At 40.7% G+C, this 21007-nt stretch overlaps 1 protein-coding gene across 1 annotated transcript in view; it reads right to left on the bottom strand.

Moving 5' to 3' along the window:
* The window catches only part of Plek (pleckstrin), a 33041-nt gene extending 12306 nt beyond the window's left edge, over window positions 1-20735 (bottom strand). The window contains exons 1-6 of the mRNA XM_020177428.2: window positions 20578-20735; window positions 7174-7329; window positions 6773-6954; window positions 4764-4855; window positions 2798-2982; window positions 1278-1382 (exon numbers count right to left, since the gene is read on the bottom strand). Coding sequence (XP_020033017.1) covers window positions 1278-1382; window positions 2798-2982; window positions 4764-4855; window positions 6773-6954; window positions 7174-7329; window positions 20578-20619 — 762 coding nt within the window. The 5' untranslated portion in view covers window positions 20620-20735. The remainder of the gene's footprint in view (window positions 1-1277; window positions 1383-2797; window positions 2983-4763; window positions 4856-6772; window positions 6955-7173; window positions 7330-20577) is intronic.
* Between the last annotated feature and the right edge of the window lie 272 nt (window positions 20736-21007).

The following is a 21007-nucleotide window of genomic DNA, read 5'->3' as shown; positions in this document are numbered from 1 at the left end:
AAACTCTGCCAGAGTCTCCCCTAGGTCAGGCTGGCCCTGCCCCTGTGCATTTACTTTAATCTAATCAGCTGGTTACCCTGTCATAAAAAGACACTAGAGTTCTTTCTAAATCTTTGCTTCATATTCCTTAGAATCCTGGTTTCTTAAAACTCTATGTGAAGGTGTTTTCCATACAAATGTCCTACTTCCCCCAGTGCAACTCAAAATCCATATCATTACCTAATCTCAGTAAGCTTAAAGTATCTCTCTTAAAGTATAAATATATACTTTGGCTCTTCTCTCCTTGCTCATCCCACAGAAACCTAAGATGAAAAGTAATGACCCTAATAAAATGTCAACTCTCAGTCCCTTGGAGTCTATAGAGAGTGGACAGAATCATCTTAACAACAGCCAGGTTCTCTCCATTATACCCTGAGCAGTGCTTTTAAGGGAGCTCATAGCACAGTCAGAAATAAGACCTTGGCCCTCTGAAGTAGTCCTGGCTTCTGTGACATGCTGTGTTAGTATCAACTTATTTCACCCTGAATATTCCCATTATCTTCCTGATGCTTCTCTTTCCAGTAAATGTTGGCCTTGGCTTCCCTGCTTGTCTCCAGATCTTGTAATCTCTCACTTCTTGTTCACATGCCCTGGCACCTGGAACTCAATAGAGCTCTTCAGCTCACCCCAGCCTTGTTTCCCAGGATGGTGGCCTACACCTGTGAACACCTGGAAACTGTGCATAACTTTCCCCCAGGGCTGTGATGTCCTCAGACTGGGTTTGACCTTTGCCCAGTGTTTCTAAGGAGTTAGCCTCAGGCCTACCACCAGGCCTTACCCACAGTCTGAAATGGTCTCCTTGCTCTCAAAGGTATATGATGTTTACTGCTGGGCATGACCTGGTCCCATTTCCTGGTTACTCTGAAGGGAGGAGGGGATCAAAATGGAAGTACTTTACCATGAAACAGCTTTTTTTTGATGGCACCTCTTAGCCAATTTATTTCCTCCAGCCAATGAAAAGGCAGTATTTTCTTAAAACATCCATTTTTCCCCTGTGATATTGATAAAAGCAGCCTTTCTCTATTTCTAGGAGCATCTTCAGTCCTGCATGCCTCATTCCTCCTAACCTGATGCTACCTTGATCATCTGCTTCGCTCTTTGTCTACCTTTCACTCTGTGGGATTCATTTCTGGTTGACTATTGGCCAAATAAACTCAATGCTATTTGGTACATTGTGGGGGAAAGGCCCTGGTATGGGGGAAAGACTAAAAGGAAATGGTGGTGACCACTTCACTCACCTGCTTCAGTAGACATCCCTGCTTGATAATGATCCCTCTGAATTCTTCCTTCAGAATCACGTCATCATCGCTGGAATTCTCTTCACAGAAGAACCCACTGTCTGGCTATTGGGAAACCAAACAGCAAGTTGACTTTAACACTCTGGGCATATTGCCACAAGTACCATGCCCACCTCCCCTGTAGCCACTAAGGCAGGCTCCTCCTTTCCCTTCCAGTTACAGTGCATATCCCAATCGGAACCTTAAAGATTGACACTTGGTTAGGTAGCTTTGCCTCCTCTGTTTTCTTGATTCTAGATGCTGTTCCTTTCTGTGTCCACTCAAGTGTGACCTTGGCAATGTCCTTTCATTTTCTAGGTTTTCCAGACTATGTTCTAAGTCTAGCTCAATCTTCCTCACTGTGCACATTCCTGCCTTCAAAGCCTTCCTTCTCTTGGGACCTCATGACCACATCCTTGAAATCAGGTGACTAATGTATAAGGCACTATGCAACACTATTTCCATCATGGCCTTTGTCACTCAGGCCCTTCTCCTACTTGAAGAAGACCAAGACCTAGAGCATGCGTCCAGCCTCAGCCCCTAAGGTCAGGAGGGAATTGTGGTTTGCTCAGCTATAAGCAAGTGATGAATCGTATAGAGGACGAAGAGTCACTGTGATGAGTATTTTTATAACTCTGCATTTAAATGGTAGAAATAGCCAGATCAAAGGTCTGAAAAAAAAAAGTACCAAGAGTGGAAGTTCCCCCAAAGTGAAATGAAACTCCGTTCAGATGTTCACTTCATTTTTGTAAGAATGATTTTCTTAAGAAGCTTCCTAACTTGTGTAATCTGACTCGAAATAGAAACAAAACTGCCAAAATTCCCCTAGAAATCCACAGGTGCTGGAATTATCAGGTGGCCCAAGATTAAGCCCACATCACGTAATACCAGTTTCCCAATCTGTGGTAAGTGTACTGTGGAAGATAGGAAGTGACCTGCATAAACACAGTCACACATTTCAATTATGTTTGAGAAACACAACCAGCTCATCACATCTGTGATTTTATGGATGGCCCTCCAGAAAGGACACGCCACAGGGGCCAGAATTTTTGCCCTTTTCTTGATGTGGTTTTTCCAGTGCTCTCTCTCCTTTGTCTAGGGTAATGTTCTCCATGTACTAGAGCCTAATACATTTTTGTACACAAATTATTACTTATTTACTAAAGATAGTAAAGTTTAAAAAGAAAATTATTCAAATAAATAATCATTTCCTTTAAACTGACTCACTTGATCAAGGCGGCCTATGGAGTAAACAGCGGTCAAATCTGGGAAGTACTGGTGTTGCAGCAGCACCAAGAGCATCAGGCTTCATGACTCAGAGACTTAGAGTATCTACTTTTTCTCCCCAGCTGGCCTCCCCTCCCCTCAGAGCCCATATAACAGTTCTCTATAGGGTTGGGCACTGTGTTTTGCATATTTAGCTGTGAACTAAAATCAACCTAGAATCTGCCCTGCGCAGACGGGTAGCTTTTCTCACTTACGAAGTAGTAGAAGGCATCGGGGTTGTCCAGGAAAGGGTTTTCAGCAATTCCATCTGCTGCATTCTTGGACAGATCCCCAGCAGGCTGCAGGTATCCTTCATTGAGCAAGGATGAGGCAATCATGAGGCCTTCCTGACGATTTCGAACCGACTTGTTGGATACCAGCCAGTCAATGACGCAGCTACCTGGATGGGACCATCAGAGGGAAGATTAACTCTCTTTCCCAAGGAATGAGTCACTAACCATCACCCTGCACTGGCTCCAGAGCACCCTAGTGTCCAACATGTCTCATCTTCTCCCTTATTCCAAGAGAGAAAACAAAAATTAAAGGGCTAGACACTTGGAAACAAGAGGAAATCATGCGAAAGGCTTTTTAAAACATCTACATGCTAATTAAGAAGCAATGCAGGCATCCATCAAATCATTTTTATTATTCTGCACATTTTCTCCCTCAAGGAACATTTAATTATTTTTATTTATCTTTGGTGTCAATAGGGTTTGAACTCAGGGCTTGGCACTTGCTAGGCAGGTGCTCTATCACTTGAGCCATGACCCTGGCCCTTTTTGCTGTAGTTATTTTAAGAAATGCTACTCTAATACCTTGGGACTCGGGAACACATGTCACAGGAAATAAGTCTGGGCCTAATCCTGTACCAAGATCTACATTAGAACCCCTTCCTGCTCCCTTTGCTAGGGGCTCTGTTGCAGCAAACTCAGTCCTATAGAGTTAAGACCCGGCCTTTCTTGTGTCATTTTCCCTTGAACTAATTCCAAACCTCAGCCCCGGCTTGTCTGATGCTAATGGACTGCTGCTTTAACTCTTTGAGGCCCCTTCCTATGGGATATTTCTCCTTACTGCAGATCACACCCTTTTCCTCTTGGCTTTCCTGACACTGGCCTGGACCATTTTCATGGATTAGCTATTGACCTGCTGTCCTGTAGAATTCTACTTCTGTTGTATCTTCTCAGAGTTTCTTCCTTTGACATCTCTTGTCACCATAAGTGAACCATAAGTTAAGCCACACCTGGTGGCTGACAAACCTAGTCCCAAACTCTACATTCCATTTTGCCCTCCATAACGAACCATCAGCCCTATCAGGCTGGTTAATCTATTTTCCTAGATGCATATTCTGCACCTCTCAGCCTATAACTTTGTCCTCACCATCATCTGCCTATCCTCCTCATCAGAAATCCTCCCCACAAATTCTACCCCTACTTCAGGGTCAAATTGAGGTATCACTTCTTACTCACCCCAACAACTCTCCGAGCTCTTTCTTATCTCTGAACTCATTGAACTGTTATGTGACCTCTTTAGTCATAATAACCACTTGAGAGCTTGCCCCACAAAGCACTTAGTGTGTTCCAAGCACTGTCCCATCATAAACAACAAGCCTATAGAGTAGGAACACTGTGATTATCCCCATTTTTTGGACAGAAAAAGTGAATCCCCAAGAGACTATGTTACTGTCCCAAAGTTTTAAGGCTAGTAAGTTGCAGAGCCAGGATTTGAAACAAGGCAGTCTGACTCCAATGAAGATGCTTTGATCACTACACCACACTACCTAAACTGGTAACCCCTAATGCTTTACCCTGTGCAGTGTCTGACATCCTAATATTTTCACTTAAATCTTATAGTATATGTCTTGATCACTATCATGGAAAGTGTTGCATCTTATTCAATTCTGTCTATTTCTAACAATTGCTCAACATAATGACGCTTATCGGGGGGATGTTTTGTTGATATAACAGGAGCTTTTTAAATGCTATCTGGAGCAAAAAAAAAAAGTGTTTTTCTACCTTCTTTCTATTTCCACAATGGTGAAACTCAATTCTCATGTTCACCCGTCTGCATTCAGTGATCCAACCACCTGTCATCTCCACTCCCCACCTCACCCCACACACATGGCTGAAGAGACAGTCATAATCCCTCCCCAGTTGCCCCTTTCAGAAGTACAAGTCCTTTTACCTGTGAAGCAGTGATTAAAAATCTTCTTGTCCTTCTCCAGATTGAGTTCTTTTACTCCTTTTTCAGTATCTTTCATGGACATATACAAGGCACTGAACAGAGATAAAAACAGGCAGGTGAGTAAGAAGCATTTCAGAATGATGAGGTCTCTCTGGGAGCTGCCACCTTGAACACCAGCTCCCTCCCAGCCCACCTCTTGGGTTTAATCTCTCTACCAGACCATAATTAGTTAAAGGATAGCATTCCTACTGGCATAATTCTGTGGTCTGCTGAGCATTCAGTCAGCAAAGTGCACTTGGAAGGCATTTAATGTCTCCTAAATTCATTCCGCCCTTTGATTTAACTTCTGGTTCCTGCAATGAAGAGTTTCTCCAGGCACGTTCTAGATCTTTAAAGTGCCTGCTATAGTTTGGATCTGAAATGTCCTCCAAAGGCCTGTGTGGTAAGGGTTTAGTTCCTAGCATGGCACTAAGGGGAGATGCTGGAAACTTTAAGAGGTGGGGCCTATAGGAGGTCTTCAGATCATTGAGGTAGACCCTTGAAGACTGTGGAACTCTGGACTTTTTCTTTCTTTAGCTTCCCAATCATGAGGTGAACAGTTTTGCAATGCCACACACTCTTCCTAGGATGTGCTTCCCCAATACCACCACTAGAAACCCAAAAGCAATGGGTCCAACTGACCATGGACTGAAACCTCCGAAACTGTGAGCCAAAGTAAATCTTTCCTCTTTATAAGTTAACTATCCTAGGTATTTGTTACAGTACTGGAAAGCTGACTAACATAGTCCTTCAATTCTTTAAAAGTCTTCAAGAGACCAAATATTGCAGACATGTGCCTCCAAGAAAGTAAATGTTTCCTCTTAGCTTATCTTCTAACTAAAAATGATGAATAAGGCAAAATCATGAGAAGTTCTTATTGTTATCCTTGGAAAAATAAACCAAAGCCAGCCTTATTAGAGAAATTCCAAGCCACAAAACAGAAGGCCACTTTCATATATCCTGTGGTTCCATAATGTTTGAGCATCATTTCCACTTAGGTGTGACAGCCCTGGCTAGGAATTAGGTCATTTGATGACCCTATTCAACAGCTGCAGCTAGACCAGGTATCTCTTCCTGGGTCTTTTCCAATAAGCATCTGTAGTAAGGAAAGCTGCAGAGTCTCACTAAGCTCGGTGGAAGAACTTTACTCCTGTGACAGGCCAAACGCTCTGACAGTCAGGTAAGAGGTGTGTCTCTAGTCCTCTCTCATGGACTCTTTCCTACCCCACCCATGTAAACAGAATTCTTGTGGACATTTTAAGCATGGCATTCTTCCCACAGGGGCTCCTGTTTCAGGGTATGGTCAATCTGAAAGCAAAACTACCAAGAAGAAAGAGACTCCTGGACAGAGCACATCCATTACCAGAAAAGACATGAAGTGTGCAGAAAGAAATCCCATTCCCAACCCCTGTCAGGAGTTAGATTTACCTGGTGGCCTCTGATAACCTTTAGGCTACAACAGTTACCTGCAATGTCAAGCTAGGCAACATCAGAGGCCATTAATCAGTCAGGGCACAAATGACTTCTATCCAGAATTGGTATACACCCCTGCTGACCCTTCCTGACTATGTGAGGGAATGCATGAATTTGAACTTGAAATCTTGTCTGCTAGGATACATAGCCCCTGCCCTTTCCATGCTACCTAGGGATCCTGATGCTTGCTTTCAGGACTAACTTCTTATGGCTACTTCATAAATTAAATGAAATCTCTCTCTCTCTCTCTCTCTCTCTCTCTCTCTCTCTCTCTCTCTCTCTCTCTCTCTCTCTCTTTCATATGAGAGAATTAATACCCCAGTGGCCTCTCTAATTAGCTCATAGGCCTTGGAAAGAATATGATCAATCCTTCCAGCCCTTCAAACATCTTAGTCCCCTGAGTGCCAATGTCAGCATGGCACAGACAAGCATTGGAGCAAGATCTGTCAGAAGAAAGTGGTGGGGGGGAGTAGAGAAAAGAAAACACAGAAACTCACCCTAGGTCAATGGTTTCTGGCAGGCGAATGGACCTCCTCGTGGATTTTCTTGCAAACTTCTGGCCTCCCTCAATGCATTTAATGGCTTTCTTGATGTCCCGAACCCAAGCATCTCTCTCCTCCAGGAAGGCTGCCTGGAAGAAGTGGTCCTGCTGTTTGGTTGTAGTGATCTTAAACACAAACTGAAAATAGAAACACATCCTATTAGAAATGATCCTTTGCAAGGGCTGAGGCTCCTCATGAAGCAGAGCAATTGGCCTAAACCTGTTCTGGTAAAGAGACACCCAAATGCCAGGGTGACATGTGGGTGGTGATGAGAAGGACTGACGGGGAGTTGCAGGCATGGACTAAAAAGTCAGCCAGTGACACAAAGTGTATTGTGACTCATATTGTTGACTCACCATCCTTTTGCCAAAGTAAAGACAAGGGCTAGTCAAAGTGCTTCCTTTCAGGGGGATCATTCCTTTGGGGCCATTGTCACTTTTCTTCTTATAGAATTCAATTCCATCTTCTAGCAGTACTACCCACATGGGTTTCCAGGTGTTAAATACACTCCCCTGTAATGACAAGAAAAAGCTGATATAGGCAGGGCTCTTTGTAACCTGTATTTTCTGCCTAACAGAACAGATTCTGTATTTTCTTAAAGTTGACTTTAAAAATGTTTTGTGACATCATCTGTAAGTCCAGCATAAATCCTCTCAAATCAATGACTTCTTGGGGAGCCATTACCCTCTCCTGATTGACCTCTCTGCATCCTTCAAACCTCAGCTTAGCCCCCTTGTTGGTGAAAGCTTCCCAAACTGCACCAATCTACACTGATCTCAGCTACTCTTCCCATTTTCCTCACATTCTAGAACATTGTGATATGTTGCCTTAAAGAGCCATTTAATTGTCTTCAGTGTGGTTATCTTTTATTCTTCATGGCATTGGCATTATTAGATCTTTTCATTTGCTCATGGTACTGAGCACACAGTGCATGTTCACTAACATAATGCAAAAAAAAAAATCTATTTCCCAAGTTGCCAAATGTGAGCGCCTATCACACATGAGAAGAGTGTTCAGTACTGCTTGTGGTCTACTTTGTCCCCACCCAGATCTTTTCTTGCTATAATTTCCCCTGCACCTCCTTTTTAATGCATGGTTCACACCACCAACAACCACATTCTCACCCCACTGCTATGTGTAAGAAATACCGGCAGTCTTTCTTCTGCAAATAGCTCTTAAGCATGATCTATATAGGTCTTCATATAATTTTAAATTTTTAACTGCATAGTTTGAGGACAGGAAAAATAGAAAAATGACAATTATCAGACTTTTATTTTTATTTTAGGAAACTTCAATTCATGAACATATTTGTAATAATTGAAGAGTCTAATGTTCTAAAGTCAAAAGGCAAGAAGCTGTTCTCCTAGTATTTTGCAAAATGTGCTCTACAGACCTCCTGAGCTGACTCATTGAAGATGGCTGTCAGTAAAATTTGGTCCCACCCCAAATCTGCCTTCACTTGTAAGTCCCAGTCATGTAGTGAGACTGCTCAATCTCCCACTACCAAGTTCAAGCTCAACTGCTTGCCTGGTGATCAAACTTGGGCCAGCTATGTGCCTGCTCTCAGTTTTAGTTCCCAACAGTCATGTAGGAATAAGAGTATCACCTCAGAGTTTCCTAGCACGTATTCATGGGAATAATGTGGACAGGATGCCTTAAGTTTAAATGTGGTAAATCAGCAGGAGGTTGAGTTATTAAGTGTCATGAGAGATGGCCACATATGAATGTCTCCAGTGCTCTCAGTTTCCACTACAATAACCAGCTGCTGTTCTATCCTCTTTCACATTCAGGGAAAATGGGCGGGTGTCACTCATTGTCATCACACTAATGAGGAAAATACTCAAGAGTATTTAACCAGTAATGAACGGGAAAGCTAAGGCTTTGCACAAATGTGTTTCTAAGTAAACAAACCACCTTGCTCTGCTTTCTTTGTGGTGGAATGAAGTTTGGGGGTGATGAGAGAGCTGGCCTGCCCCTGGGCTTGCATGCTTCCTCCATCGTTGTATGGCATGGGTGGACTTAGGATGCCCAAAAGTACAGGATGACTTGGAGTCAAACCTTTTTTTTTTTCTTTTTAAGCAGTACTGGGGTTTGAACTTAGGGTCTTTTGCTTGCTAAGCAGGCACTCTACCATTTAAGCCATGCCCCTAACCCTGTCAGCTTCTTAGGTTGTATTTCAGATAAAGCCTCATGATGAGCACTTATTAATTGTACATGTCGTTGGGGAAAATGTATAATTTCTGAGCCACTGATTTTTTCCTCTTTTTTTTTTTGCAGTGCTGGAAATCGAACCCAGGGCCTTGTGCATGCTAGACAAGAGCTCTACCATTGAACTACCAGATCTTAACCAGAGTTTTCATTTTTTTACGAGAGAGATAATAATTCTATTTTATAGTATGTTAGCAAATATTAATTAAGTTTATATAATGGATAAAATATGTATATGTGTATAATGTATAAGTATTTATACAATATATGCATGCATTATACACGTGTATATTCTGCATATATATGCATATGTAGAGAGAGAATTTTCACATATCTTATAGGTAAATTGTACAAATTGCCATCAAAGTATATGTGCCAGGAGGGCAGAAACCTTCTTTAAGATGATGTTTCCTGGGACTACAATAAATAGTTTGTGAGTTATAATTTAAAATCACAATGTGTGATAATGAATTGATAAGACTGAATTAAGATGATATAAAGAGGTTGGACATAGTGACTCATGTCTGTAATCCCAGCTACTCAGGAGGCAGAGGAAGAGTCTCAAGTTCAATGCCAGTCTGGGCAAGAAGTTTGCAAGACTTCATCTCAACCAGTAAAAGTTGGATGTGGTGGTACATGCTAGCTATGTGGGAAGCATAAAGGTGGATGGCATAAACCCAAGACCTTACTTGAAAGATTACTAAAGCAGAAAGGACTGGGGGCATTGCTCAAGTGACAGAGCTTCTACCTAGCAAACACAAGACCCTGAGTTCAAACTCTAGTGCCGAGAAAGAGAGAGAGAGAGAGAGAAACACATGAAGAAATGATTGGTGTAAGATTAGAAACAGTAACGTGTAACAGTGTTTTCTGAAATCCTTCTACAGACACATACAGAATATGTAGCACAGCTTCAGCCGGTGTGGGTGGAGGTGACCCACCTTACTATGACCAGGCTGCTGAGGAAAGCAACATTCATGGAACAATAGGACAGTCATTTTGCTGGAGATTTGTTTTTAATTAAGGTATAATGTACATATATCTCTAGTCATTCCCTGAGCCCCTCATGGACTACTACCAAAGGAATACAGTACGGACCTCTACTGTCCTTCTTGTGTACTCCAGGTTGACTTTCTCTGGTTTATTTCTGCTCCCAAGCTTGCCCATGATATTCAATTCAACTAGGGATGGCAAATAGATTCTATCTCAAGTGCCAACAAACTGAGTAGCAGTGGATGCCTGAAGCTGGACAAACTGGAAAAGTTTGCCATGATCCAACAGCCATATCTACCATGGGCATGGAGGTGTAAATGGTGGTGTGCCTGCTGCGGTTGCTTCCACACTCGGTCTAGTCAGACTTTATCTGAATATGGATGTCAAGAAACTCGAACAACAGCCCTGTGTGCAGCTGTAGCTAAGTTATATGAAAATCACTTGCAAAACCATCTCCAACGACAGCAATACTATCACTGTCAATTTGGTCCTCAGGAAAATCATTACTTAGAAAGTTCTCAGTTTGGATTAATGTCAACTGCCACTGAAGCAATAAATTAGCTAGTCTGGTTGGACTGTGGAAAAAGGAAGAGACTAAGGCTTTTTGCTTCTATTTTTTTGACCCATGATATCTCCCTGTCATGACTACCACAAAACACAATTATCATCCATTCTCAGTAGATCCTGTTGCTTATCTCAAAATACAAAGGGCCTATATCAAAAGGTCCAGTTGCCCGAAAGGAAGACTATTTATGCAAAGAAGATAAATATTGATGGAACTATCTCTTTGCTTATTTAAACATTTCCTTTGTTCTAGGTCTTAAAAGAATTTTTTTCAACCAAAATACACCATTTTTTTCTGCCCAGGCAGAATAACTAATCCAGACTGACAATGCATTATATTTTCTCTTGCAAAAAAAATGGAAAATGTCAGGTACTCTGAGGACACATAAAATCATTTTAATCAAATTCTTCTCTGTTTTATATCTGAGAGAAATTTATACCTGGAATATAAAGAGCTCCTGCATACCAATTAAAAAGTACAAACAAGCCAATTTTAAACTGGGCAAAAAGTGTTAAATAGGCGTATAACTAAAGAAATATCAAAAAAATCCCATGAGAAAACATTCAGGATCATTATTTATCAGGGAGGAGATATGGTATTACCAGGGAGAAGATACTGCCATGCACTCACAGGGTTACCTAACATTTAAAAAGGTTGAGAAGGGTAAGGCTTGGCAATGGAAGAACTGGAACTCCTATCCATGTCTGGTAGGAACGCAAAATGTTACATCCTATTTGAAAATGTGTTTGTTGATTTATGTTAAAAGTAAACACATGCATGCCCTTGGTATCAATAACACCTGGGCACACAGATCTCAGAGAAATTAGTGCATTCTGGCAAAAAGGTTATATACAAGAATATTCAAAACACCTTTATCCATAATAGCCAAAAATAGAGAATAACTCAAATGCCTAGAAACAGGAGAATGGATAAGTAAATTGTACCATGCAATGTATACATTTATTATTAATACAGTACATTTATGCTACAGAATATAACTTAGTGATTTAAAAATGATCTGCTGGTACTTGCCACAGCACAGATAAACTTCTTAGATGTTATGGTGAGTGAAGAAATATGTAAAAGATGTACTTAGAGTAGAGTTCTATTTACATAAAGTTCAAAAACAGGCATAACTTATAAGCAAAGAGTACAAGAAAGCTTGCCTAAGACAGGGGAATGAAGCAGGAAGCTGTGGGTACTGGTAATGCACCTTGATGTGTGCATGGTGAACGAGATATAGACAAGTGTAAACAATTAGGGCGCCGTTCACGTGCTTTATCGTACGAATGTTATCCTTCAGATGAAGAAACCGTGTTGTTCTCGTTAGGTGCCGAGCATTGACTCTCACAGTGATTATGCTAACACACCCTTCAAGGGGCTTCTATAGAAGGGGACTCCATCTTAGTTCCCTCTCTCATGTTATCCCTGGGAAAACACACATTCATGCAACCTGAAGTCTCTTCTTTTTTTTTGAGTACTGTGGTTTGAACTCAGGGCCTTGGGCTTGCTAGGCAGGTGCTCTCCCACATGAGCCACTCCTTGGCTCAATTTCTTTGTAACCACTTAGCTAACTGCTTCACTTCAATGGATGTTACATGTAGCTAATTAGAGAGATAGAGAGATAGATAGATGTTGAATATCTTCATTATCTGAAATGACATGTGGGACCAGAAGTGTTTCAAAGTGGATACTTTCAGACTGTGGAACATCTGCATGTACATGATGATATATCTTGAGGATGGAACTCAAGTCTCAACAAGACATTCATTTGTGTGCCATATACACCTTATACATGTAGCCTAAAAGTAATTTTACATAGTATTCCTAATAATTTTTTGTATGAAAAAAGTATTACAGTGTGAAATTTTTCACTTGTGGTATCACGTCAGTGCTCAAGAAGTTTCAGAATTCGAAGTGTTTCAGATTTCAAATTATGGGGTTAGGGATGCTCAACCATGTGTGTGTGCATGTGTGCATGCATGTGTGTGTGAAACATGTCTTGTTTTCTCCCTTTACATCCAAACCTACATGGACTACATGTTCAGTGGGGGGATTTTAGGGGCCAAGTCAGGAGTTTCCTGGTGAATAACTGTCCATCACCTTAAGACTGGTATAATTTAGCACATCAGAGTTTAACATTACATGAGTCCAAAAGAAGAAACCATGAAGAATGAGACTTCTAACCATAGTAAAATGAATTTCTGCACATTTTGTTAAAAACTATAATCGCAAAGCAAATGAAAAGGCATAGATATTTATGACCTATCACCATAGGATTGTTGGTTAATATTCTTAATACACTTTTTAAAATTCATTAGAATCAATAATAACATACAAATGTTCCCAGTTTTTTAAAGGCACAATAATCTAAATAGTCTATACTCAAAAGAATTCCCTGTGCCAAGAAGCATAACAACGTACTGCTTCAATAGCAACCAAAGAATTGCAAATTAAAATTAAATAAGATAGGCTTTTTCTAGTAAGACTTCTCAAAAAAGATTTCCCAAATATATTGGTGACAATTTGGGGAAATGAGCATGGAGAAAAGGGCTCTATGAGTCAGCAGTTTGATATAACTGTCAAAAACCACTGCTTTCATCATGGGCTATATAAATAGTATAGGATCTAAAGAGAGGAAAGTGCCATTCTATCTTTAGATGGAATGTAGCTAGTAGATGACCATAGGCCCTGGAGTTGAGTGACTCAGGCTCAAATCCCAACCCTGACACTTTTTTTGATACCAACATGAATTGAGCAATTGAGCAATTGAGCAAGTTTTTAAATCTCATTTTCTACATCTGGCAAATAGGAATAATGATAATATCCATATCTTAGGGTTGTTGGGAGAAAAAACAAAACAAGCCATGCAAAGTGCCAAAGTGCTGAAATCAACATCTGGCACACTTTAAACCCTACCTAATCCCTAAATTCTCTGATTCTTGGGTGCCTTGGGGAACGACACTGAGTCAAGGAACACTCACAATTGCAACCTGTTCAAAAGAGAATGTCAAGATGGCACCTTCTCTTCTGGGGAATTGGTAAAGGAACTGGCTAGGTTTAGCCCCAAAGAGATAGGCAGAACAGATGAGAATTGCCTTCAAAGATGTGAAATGCCTAGATTATTTTGAAGGCCCACGAAGTAGAGGCTTCCGAAAACATTTTTCCACATAACTCCAAGGAGAAAGTTAAATTAGTGAGTCACCTGACAAGAGAAGTAGTCAACAATCCTTGTTGCTATGTTAACAAAAGAAATTCAGGCCACAGATGCATGCAATTAAACACTTAACATCCCTTGCTCCCTGATTCTACGTGTCTGTCCTACAGAGCCTGCGCTCTCTGTTTCCATATAACCCTGCCAACCCTTGAACCTCACCTGCAAGCCAAAAAGTAGTAAATCTTATAATATATAGTAAGTAAATAGTAGTAAATATTATCTATAATAATACACATGTTCTATATTAGCATCTGAAAAATGGATACCCTCTCTGAAATTATCCTTTGTAATATTTAAAAAGTTGCTATAATACGGAACACTGATTCCTTGGTCTTTGAGTCTGTTTTAGGCAAATTTCTTTTCTTTGAAAAAAAACCATTCACCAAATGGACAGGTTCTATGCTTTGGTCATGACCTGGGTTTTGGGGGTGTAAAAATGAACAAGACTCAGTCTCCACTCTCACCTTTCTCATAATCTAACCAGTGAGAGAGTGACCTCTAGTTCAGTGTGTTGAATGCACAAATTGGGATGTGCCCTCCTGTTGGGTCTAACTTCATTGAAAGAAGACACAGCTGATGGCCAGGGTTGGGGAAACTGGATTTTTATGTTTAGAACCTCTCCCAAACACTTCTTACACAACGAGGGCAACTATTTTAGCTTCTACTTTGCCTCACACTTCTCTTTTCATGTGGTGACTTATGGCTGGAATTCAAAGGAAAAATTACATGGTGATCAAGACTATGTCACTAAAGCAGAACTGTGAGTTACTATTACCTATTTTCTCACACCCAAGGGACAGATCATTTTAAACTGATGCTTCATTAAACTAAGCCCTTACTTCTGTTGCCTCATAAATCATATCATCCACCTTTCCATTCTCATACAGAATCCCAAACAAACAGTCATATGGTCAATGAAGGCAAGAGAAACATCTGTTCCATACCATATGTTTTACATAAATAAACTCTTCCAGGTCAGACAATTTCCCAATAAAAACACCTTCAATAAGCAGCACAGCATGCTTAACAGCATGATTTCTGGAGGTTTTGATTTGAGTTCTTCAACTTTGCCTCTTCAGGGTTCTGTGAGCTTTGGCAAGTTACTCAGTTTTTCCAAATATCAGTCTCCTCACCCATAAAAATGAAGATAATAAAGTATCTATTTCCATTTGTAAAGATTAAGGAAGAGGGTACACTTAAAAGGCTTACACAGAGACCATCTTACAGTAGCATGCTCGAAATGGCTACTATGTAGTTTTGTGGGCAACACTGTGGAATCCTACTGGCCTGAGGGTCTCTGGGATCCAACCTATTATAGCAAAGAGTGCTTTGGAAAAGAAAGGCACTGCAATTCAAGGCCATGGGGCCACATGGGAGTTGGTTAAGAACAGCTATGTGTGATGCTGGGGTTACACTGCCAGTGTCCAAATCAACGGTGCCACTTTTTATCTGGATGACTGTGAGGAAGCCCTTCTGCCTCTCTGGACCTTCATTTGCTCATTTGTAAAGTAAGGAAAATAATTGTACCCGTTTTGTAGAGCTGTTCTTATATAAATGCATTAAATGCTTAGAACTGTCTTTGCTGCAGGGTACACACCACATGTGTTAACTATCACCATGATGAATCAATGTGTGCAAATTGCTGGGGATTATTCCATCCTGTGCAGAAGACACTGTAGCTTTAGGAAAGAATCTCTGGACCTAGAGCCCACACTCTCTTGCTCTCTCTTTTGCCCCTGACTTTCCCCTTTCTGCCACAGATTTCCCTAACCCTCATTCTTTACTTTCCCACCACCCTGATTCCTATGCTTTCTCCCAGCCTCACAAGGACACCCAAGCCGCTAAGCCATTCTTTGTGTGAGTCCTACTGCACCTAGTGACTGCTGGGTTGGTTGTAGTGAAATCAAAATTTGCTCCATAAATCTCTAGAAATGAGGCACATAATCAGAGGAATCTAGGTTATTTGTTGCATTAGTTATATCTTTTCTCTTTTTTAAAGTCATGATTATAAACATATCCAATTTAGATCATATGCATTCAAGAATATTCAAGGCCAGATGTGATGGCTCACATCTGTAATCCTAATAACAGGGGAGGATGGTGGTTTGAGGCCAGCCCAGACAAAAAGTTCGCAAGACCCCATCTCAAACAATAAGCCAGGTGTAGTGGAATGCATCTGTGGTCCCAGCTGTGCAGAAAGCATAAATAGAAAGGCAAAGGTCCAGGACAGCCCAAGCATAAATGCAAGACCCTATTCAAAAGCTGTCTATGGAAAAAAGGGCTGGGAGTATGGCTCAAGTACAGTGTTGCGGGAATCTCAAGCTGAGATACAGGACACTGAGGCAGTTTAGCAGGAAGAAACGTTTTATTGTGCTGACACAGACCCAGCAGACTCATGTCCAAAGGCTGAGCCCTGAGAACAAAGGGGTCTCACCTTATATACCCTTGCAAGCAGGTTACAGATGCCAAAAGCAAAGCTCAACCCACATATGGCTGCATGTGACTTTATTGGCTATTTCATTTCCCCAGTGCTATGTGACCTTTATATTTCAGTTCTTTAAGCTTTGTCTCTCTGCTTTGCCATCCCTTCCCCCGTCTCATCTTTTTCTTTTCTGGCCCTCTTTCCTGCTACAACAGCATCTGCCTGGCAAGCTCAAGGCCCTGAGTTCAAACCCCAGAACCACCACCAAAACCAAAAAAGAAAAGAATATTCAAAATGTTTATTGCCCAGAAAATTAACCCTCTTATCAGAAAGAAAGGGAACTTAGGTTACTGAGCCCAATCTTGCCCACGATACAGTTTACCCACACCGCCTTCAGGCTCTGGTGAGTTCCTCTTACTCCTTTGGCTGTTTTTCAGATGGGGACCAGAGGAGGTTAGGATTAAATGGAGTCACAACCTGGTGGGTTCTAAATGCTCTTTAAAAAAAAAAATCAAAAGTGACAAGGCCCTAAGGCCAGGAGGTGATCAAGGTGGAAAATGGAAGGATCACATATTTTCCTCACACCCCCACCCCCCGCTTTTAGCCATCATCTTTATTTAAAGATCTTAGTCAGGAGGCAAAAGAGGAAATACGAATTGTGAAATGTGAACAGTTACCTCTCACAGAAGAACGGAAGAAATATTGTAGAATTAGTACCATTACTGTCAACCCCAAGGTTTCTGACTTGACAAAATTCCTGCACTAGTACTTAAAAATATTTTCCACCCAAAATAGCTTATCTCCAAAAAATTATTTCATAAAACAAGACATAAGAGAAAGTTGCTCTTTATTCCTGCCTTGGTATCTTAAAATGTATAAGAGAAAAAAGTGAGTAAAAGGAGATTCATTATTTTTGATTGTCATGAAAGAAATAGCAATAGCAAGGCTTTTAACAGGAGGGTAAAAGAAGGAAGTTAAGAAGGTGGATATGGGGAAGTGGTGGGGAAAGAGGGTAGGAGAGTGAATATAGTGCAAAAAAAATGTGCACACATGTATGTAAATGCAAAAATGATACCTGTTGAAACTGTTTCAGGAATCAGGGGAGGGAGGGATAAAAGAGAAAGGTGGAGGGGGTGAATCCAAGTATGATGTTTGATACATTGTAAGAACTTTTTAAATGCCATAATGTACCCCCACCCAGCATAACAATAAAGGAAAAAGAGGAAAAAAGAGGTGAATATGGTTTATATACTTTCTACCCAAGAATGAGTATAAAATCTTTAAACTCGACAAAATCAGCATAAGAAGGGGACTAAGGTAGAAAAGAGAAAAATAGAGGGGATGAACCAATTCAGGTTATAATACATAGAACTGTCATAATGAAACTCCCTGTATAGCTATCTTAAACAAACAAAAATGTCTTTTTTCAAAAACGGAGAACAGGACGGTAAAACAGGTCCTGTCTGGGGTTGGTACCAATGGGAGGGGGAGAATGTAGGGAAAGGGTGTAGGAGGGTGAATATGGTGGAAATAGTATGTACTCATGAATGAAAATGGAAAAATAAGACTTGCTGAAATTGTTCCAGGAATGGAGGGAACTTTGGTAAATATCACAATGTATCCCCAGTACAACAATAATAAAATAAGATAAAACTTTAAGAAAAGGAAAAAAAGGCTCTAATGGTCTCATCAGAGAAAGACTTTCAGGATTCTTTGTATTAACTTGGCAACCAATCCAGGAACCAGCACATGTTTCCCATAAACCTAGGCGAGGACTCACTGTCTATTGAAGCATATATGGTGGTGATGTTAATAACCCTGTCATTTATATGGTACTTAACTATGTGCTAGGTTCCTCATATACATAGTTTTCAATTCACATATGAGGTAATAGAAAAAAAAAACAACATCTAAAGAAGTTGGGAACTTTAACACCTTAGTGGGAAATTCTGGGTTCAGGTTTAGTTCTGCAATTGACAAAGGGAATATTTCTAAATATTCCAAACAGTACTTTAAAATGCCAACTTAGAGGGCTGGAGGTGTCCATACACATATAATGTACTTTCATAAAATTCATCACTTTATTACTCTATCTTCCCTACTCTCTTTTAAAAACAATTTTAATGGATTTCATTATTATTTTTGCACACATGCACATGGAATATTTCAATCATATTCACTCCCCCTTCAACCTCTCCTTTCACCCTCCCACTGTTTCCCACCACCAAATTTCCCTTGTTTTACACTTGTGTCATTATTAAATTTTTGGTCTACATTCTGCATATGAGAGAGAACATGCAATATTTGTGTTTCTCAATCTGGCTTATTAAATTAGAGAATCTTAATGTATTACAACAGAGAATCTACAATTGATCCAAGAGAAAAATACAAAAAAAATGGAAGATGTAAATTGTAGACATAAGAATTACAGGTGATATAAATATCAAGCAGGTACATTTTCTAGATTGGCATTTATAGGACATAATCTAAGAGAATTACTCTCACTAATTAGAAACAATTTATTAATTTCAATTCATGTGTTTACAGCCCCAAATCTATCATAGCTGTTTCCTAATGAAATGGCCTCATTTATTGCTTATGCACACTTCTGTATTTTTCATAATTTGGGGATATTAAAATATAAGCATACAAGCTTTATAATAGCAACTTTATTGCAAGATGTTTTAAACTGTGTTTAAAAGAAAAAAACCCAAACCACACCTTGCAAAAAATGTCTCCATTCATTTTCTTTTCTCAAGATACTAAATTAAGGCTAGGCACCGGTCACTCATGCCTGTAATCCTAGCTACTCAGGAGGCAGAGATCAAGAGGATCATGGTTTGAAGCCAGCCCAGGCAAATAGTTTGAGACAATTTACTTTGAAATTCCCCATCAGAAAAGGGCTGGTTGAGCGGCTTAAGTGGTAGAGTGCCTGCTTAGCAAGCATGAGGCTCTGAGTTCAAACCCCAGTGCCACCAAAGAAGAAAAAAAAAAAGATACTTAAGTGATCCGGGACGAATCAGTCAAATTAATTATTATTGTTTCCTAGTGCCAGGAATCTGTGTGTCTTCTCCAAAGGATCTTCCCAAGTACAACTAGCAAGAGAGAGCATGCTAAGGGCACATTTATCCTCCAGCACCAACTCTCACCACCACAAATATGTTCCAAACACTAAATTAGATTAAATTTGCCTTAGGAAAATCCTGAGCTTTGTCCATTGAACAAAGCTCAGTGCCATGAGCCAGAAAGCCTGGAGTTAGAGAGTGTTTCTGGCCACAGCTCTGTCAGAGCCATGTGACCTGGGCTCTCAGTCTCCTCTCTGGTTAGACCAGCTGATCAAGGTCTTTTCCAGTCTGAAGTAAAAATAAAGTCAGGCAGCAATTCTGTTTAGCCCCCTTAGAAGTAGAGTCCATTCGACAAACATGTGAAACAAACAACCTAAAAAGTCACATTGGATGTTCACTCATGTAAAAAACGAGGCCTGGGAAAGACTGTACTAAACTCAGTGCACTTGTAAAATGCTGAGCTTTCTTGGCTTCTCATGAGCGTACGTGGGAATGTAGGCGTTGCCCACAGGATGCCAAAAAGCCCTACGTGTGAATTCTCCACGCTGAGGGGTTTCACAACAGCTCAGACATGCCCGGCATCAGAAGAAAGACTGACAGCATTAACAGAATTCGGTATTCCCGATGCTTCGCCAGTGAGACTAAGCATGTTTGCGTACACTTGCGTGCCTGTTTCTCTTTAAAGTGGTGCATCTACCACATTGGTGGCCTGTAATACAAATTTACTAAGAGTTGTGGGTGAAGAGATTGCAGCCCAATTTAAAAAAAGGAAAGAAGGTTTTCCTTAGCCCAGGAAATAAGCCATAATTCCTCTATCATTATATCACCTCATCTTTAACCACTTTCTTTTATTCCCCGCTAAGAAACCTGAGGGGTGGGGGGGGAATTTAAATAGCAAATGGACAGTCTCTCAAGTAAACCCTGTAGTAGAAGAGTTTGAGACTTTTGATAAAACACATATGTGTGGCTCTTGAAAAGAATGTTCTAAATTGTGAGTGGGGGAGTCTGGACCCCCACTTTCCAGACTTTGACACAGTCTGGAATTCTTAGACCCACAAAATCAAAGAATGCCCAAAACTGCACTGGATTAATTCACGTTTAAGAAACAGAAGGCAGTGGAACATATGCTAATTCTCCCAACCTCATTCTATGGGCTTCCTGCAATGTTCTCCCATGTCAACCCAATACATCCAGCCTGACCCATTCCTAAAAGGGACGGGTAGTACGAAGGAGAACACCGATCCTCTGACAGCTGCATGCAGTTACACCCTTGTAAATGGCTCTGCCACTTACCCTCTTCACAAGGTAGCCCTCCCTGATCCGCTTTGGTTCCATGCTGGATGGACAGGTGGATAGATATGTCCACTCTCAGGCACGTCCTCTCAGAAGCTCAACCTCCTCTGAGAACCTAGGCCGTTGTGGGCTTCCCTTTTTACACTGAGGTCTCTTTCACAATTTCCCTTCTGCTGGTGACCTCATGATCACATCCTCTTCCCCTCACTGGGGTGGAGGATTAGAATAAGGAACTGTAGTGCCAAATAACCCATGTTTTGCTAATACTGGAAACATTAAAATATGGTTGGGTTGAATATTTACCTAAGATAAAATTTTGTTACCATAAATAAAGCCCTTCTAAAGAGAAAAAAATGATTTGGAAATTGTCCGTCTTAGGAATTATCCTTGAGATCCTGAAAATGCTTAATAAAAAATGTCCCCAAAATTC

This window comes from Castor canadensis, chromosome 12 (assembly GCF_047511655.1).
Source record: "Castor canadensis chromosome 12, mCasCan1.hap1v2, whole genome shotgun sequence".
Taxonomy (NCBI): domain Eukaryota; kingdom Metazoa; phylum Chordata; class Mammalia; order Rodentia; family Castoridae; genus Castor; species Castor canadensis.
This window is presented reverse-complemented; position numbering and strand designations above follow the sequence as displayed.